The sequence below is a fragment of the Asparagus officinalis genome, chromosome 4 (assembly GCF_001876935.1).
Source record: "Asparagus officinalis chromosome 4, Aspof.V1, whole genome shotgun sequence".
Lineage (NCBI taxonomy): Eukaryota > Viridiplantae > Streptophyta > Magnoliopsida > Asparagales > Asparagaceae > Asparagus > Asparagus officinalis.
This window is the reverse complement of record NC_033797.1, coordinates 40904045-40908229: the sequence shown is the minus strand read 5'-3', so window position 1 is coordinate 40908229 and position 4185 is coordinate 40904045. Positions and strand designations below refer to the sequence as shown.

The 4185-nt window shown below is 42.7% G+C and overlaps 1 protein-coding gene across 2 annotated transcripts in view; it reads left to right on the top strand.

Moving 5' to 3' along the window:
• LOC109837272 (probable cyclic nucleotide-gated ion channel 16) overlaps nt 623-4185 on the top strand; it is a 6349-nt gene continuing 2786 nt past the window's right edge. The window contains exons 1-4 of one of the 2 annotated variants that reach the window (XM_020405437.1): nt 623-935; nt 1048-1257; nt 1353-1666; nt 2255-2366. In XM_020405437.1, the coding sequence (XP_020261026.1) occupies nt 711-935; nt 1048-1257; nt 1353-1666; nt 2255-2366 (861 nt within the window). In that variant the 5' untranslated portion in view covers nt 623-710. Of the gene's footprint in view, nt 936-1033; nt 1258-1352; nt 1667-2254; nt 2367-4185 lie in introns of both variants that reach the window. The other variant, XM_020405438.1, reaches the window with a different exon arrangement.

Below are 4185 nucleotides of genomic sequence, written 5' to 3'. Positions count from 1 at the left end.
TCCTCATCAATCATTTCAACTATCATCTCAATACTTCATGATAAAGAGAGAGAGAAAACGAAAATAATAAAATAATCCTCATCATATTTTAATAAAAAAAGAAAGAGAGAGAGAAGGGTATTATGGTCTTCACATATTTTAATGTCTTGAGTTTTGTGTTTTGGGGGCTCAGAGAACAGAATCTTTATTTTTGGGGATAAAACACCCGTTGACAAAGTCTTAGGGGTGCGAAGCATATTTCCTTAGCTTTTGGGGGCTGGAAGCATTTTTCCCTAAAAAATATTGAAGAAGTAAGGGGCCAATATATATATAAAAAAAAATCCGATCGAAATAGTTTCCAGCGGTCCGCGTCCCGTCTCCGCCTCCTCGCTCCTCTCCCACAAATTCTCCCTGATCTTCTCCCTTCGCTCCCAACCATGCAACCCCCTCAATCCCCCCGCGCCAGACCCCTCCCCCCTCGCCCCCGCCTCCGGCGATGCTGACCTCGCTGGGCTTCTCCTCCTCTCCTCCTCGCCTTCGCCCGCCGGCCTCCCTGCCCCCTCTCTCCACGTCCCCAACCGCCTCCGCCCCCCCGTTGCAGCCCGCTTCATCCTCGACCCCGCGCGACGAGCTCCTCAAGTGGAACCGCATCTTCCTCGTCTCCTGCCTTCATCGCCCTCTTCCTCGACCCCCTCTACTTCTACCTCCTCTACATCGGCGGCGACGTCTGCATGGTCATCGACCTCAAGATCGGCGTCACCGTCACCGTCTTCAGAACCATCACCGACTTCTTCTACCTCTTCCACCTCGTCCTCAAGTTCCACACCGCCTTCGTCGCCCCCTCCTCCCGCGTGTTCGGCCGCGGGGAGCTCGTCCGCGACCCGTACAAGATCGCCATGCGCTACATCAGGAAGGATTTCATCTTCGACCTCGTCGCCACGCTCCCCATACCCCAGGTCATCAACGATCGACGAGTCTAAAAGCTTCTCAGATAAATTCCAACGAGGGTCTCATTATCATCATCATCATCATCATCATTTTCTCACAAATGCAGGCTTGTCTTTGCAGTTTGTGATATGGGGTGTGATCCCGGCGGTGAGCAACAGTTCGAACCACAGCAACAACACCCTCTGCATGCTCGTGCTATTCCAGTACATCCCGAGGCTGTTGCTCATCTTTCCTCTCAACGCGCGGATCGTCAAGGCCAACGGAGTCGTCACCAAGACCGCCTGGGCTGGAGCTGCCTATAATCTCCTCCTTTATATGCTCGCTAGCCATGTAAAAATATTATGATTCCGCGCTGTGGCTGCGTATATTTTCTCGAGAGGAGCTGTAAAAGATTCTTGACGGATGACTGTCATTCCTCTCTGCAGGCGCTGGGGTCTCTATGGTACCTTTTGTCGATGGAACGGCAATATCAGTGCTGGCACATAGAGTGTGGAAAAGAGAACGGCACGATGAACACACCAAAGTGCGACCTTACTTTTCTAGATTGCAATAGGAGGGACCTACCTGAACGGAAAGTCTGGCTGAACTCGACCAAATTGTTGCACAATTGCAATGCGCAGAGCGACGATGTCAGTTTCCAGTTTGGAATTTTCTCAGATGCATTGAGTAAAGATATCGTGGGCGCGTCCTTTGCTGCAAAGTATCTCTATTGCCTCTGGTGGGGATTGAGGAATCTAAGGTACGCATTTTTGTCCCAAAGTATTTCGCTTTTGGACTAGAAGGTTTTGGACATTCCCATTTTTATTATGTTGAGCTGCTCAATTTTGGTGTAGCTTTTTTTTCAGTATTATAGGCAAACTTGGTAGAGTAATTTGTTAAATTTTGGCTAAATATAGGAAACCCCACCTTAACTTTGGACAGTTATCAGATAAACCCACAACTTTCAAAGTTACGATTCACGGTTTTCTGATAAAATCGTAAAGTTAAAGACGTTTAGCAACTGCTGGCTTCGAAGAGCTTGGCCTTTCATGTTTCGGAGCATAGTGAAGAACTGGGTCTTTCACAGTTCCCTTTCATACAGCGAATGTACTTGGGTGACACTACGGGCACACCCCCAACCACAACTCCAACCACACCTCCTCTCTCATTTGCTACAGTGTACCGGGCCCCACGTAGGATTTTAAAAATTTAAAATCCAATGTGGGGCCTGGTGCACTGTAGCAAATGAGAGAGGGGGTGTGGTTAGAGTTGTGGTTGGGGGTGTGCCTCTATCATTTTCCTTTTGCCATCCCTAGTCCTGACTAGTTAGTTCTTTTGTGTCATTCAGCTCGTACGGGCAAAACCTGGCGACCAGCACTTGGGTTGGAGAAACAGCATTTGCTATAGTTATAAGTCTCCTGGGTCTTGTGATATTCTCACACCTGATTGGAAACATGCAGGTAATACTTGTTTTTTTTCCCCTCTTATAATACTTTTTTCTAATCCAAATTTGTTAGGAGCAGTGATCTCATTCTTTTCAACCCAACTTATTTTGCCTGTGGTGTCCTTTGGAACAACTGAACTGAAAGCTATACTTTGTGGATCCTTATATATACTGAAGGAGTTTGGTTAATCAACAGTTGTTTGCATTTTTACCTAATCTGTCTTTTTCTTTTTTGTTGACATGGATGATATTCAATGGAATCTTGATTTCTGATACTACATATCGATATGAGCTTTGATATTTTTATAGAATTGGTGGAGGTGGTTTTGTTGGGGGCCGCTTTCTCTGAGGATCTTCTGTGTATGTATAGTCAGAAAACTGAAACAAGTTTGCTAAGGTTTCCTATGTTTGTATTCATAACTATTTATTTAAGTGGACCCTTTGTCTCATTTTTCCTAGTTACTTCAAATGACACGTAACAAAGCTTTTCTCCTGAATGTTATGTTGGAATTGGCTACACAGGTTACTTGCTGATACTATATATGACTGTGAAGAGTATAATAGCATTTGGGACAAGATATCTATCATATTGTTGAAGAAGAATACTTCCCTAATTAATATGCAATGTCATAACTTCTTGCTAGTTTTCTTTCAACCTTTTTGTTTCCGTTCAAAGTGAAGTTTTATCACATCAAAATTTTCAACTTTCAGACTCATGTTACTTTCAGATGAGGGCAGATTTAGGGGAAATATTTTGTTATATTATGCTTTCATCAGCTAACCTCACCACATTGACGTTTTGATGTGTGTTTTGCATTTATGTGATTCTAGAATACCCAAGAATTGAAGGATCTTAGGACAGTTATAACGTCAGCATTGCTTTTAAGGTCAGAACCATTGGCAATCAAGAATCATAAAATAATGAGGCAAATGCAGCTGGTGTGAGAACATCGAGATGGATGAATGACAATACACTAAGATAAGAAATGAGTATATGCATAGGATAGTGGGGGCTGGTTCCCTTGAAGATAAAATGAGGAAAACCAATTCGGATGGTTTGGTCATATCATATGCACAGAGAATGCGAATAAGTATGTTCTTAGGGCTGCTGCAGTCATAATAAATGGAGCTAATAGGGCTATAGGCAGAACTAACAGGATATCATAGTTGCCGATTTAACTAAGAACATGACTCGTAGCAAAGCTGAAGGAAATCATTTGCATAATCAACCCTATATTTGCCATGAAAGACTACTGAGTCAGAAGAGTGAGTGTTGACAGTTGTAAAAGGCTACCATTGAGTTACTAACGGAATGCGGAATATCACTAAGGCTTAAGAATTCGTATTATCAAATAGTTCATGTTATCAGGTGCAGTTTTTAACAGAGGATATGTTGGCCCTTAAAAGCTGAAAGGAAAAAAGGATTCAGGTAGCAACCCGAAAAGTTGGGATGAAGGCCTTGTTTTTTGTTCTTCTTGTCATTGTTGTAATCTATGCGATGTTATAAATTTGAAAATAATAATGATTTATCAGTCTAAACAATCTCGATGTTTGTTCTTACCAACAAATTTATACTGTGGGCCAACCTGCGATTGATCCACACTGCTCATCGTGATTTAGATGTTACGAAATCTACATGGATAGACAATTATGTGTTCTATAGATTTCTGACATCTCATCTAAGCTTGCAAAGCAATTGGTTATTCAATATATAACAAAAAGGAAACTTTCATGATAGCTTATAACGTAAAGTGTTATTTGGCATTAGGGTTACTGCAGGTCAGTGTAAGAATCAAGGCATTTTTCTCAGCAGAGTAACTTGAATTTAAAGATCT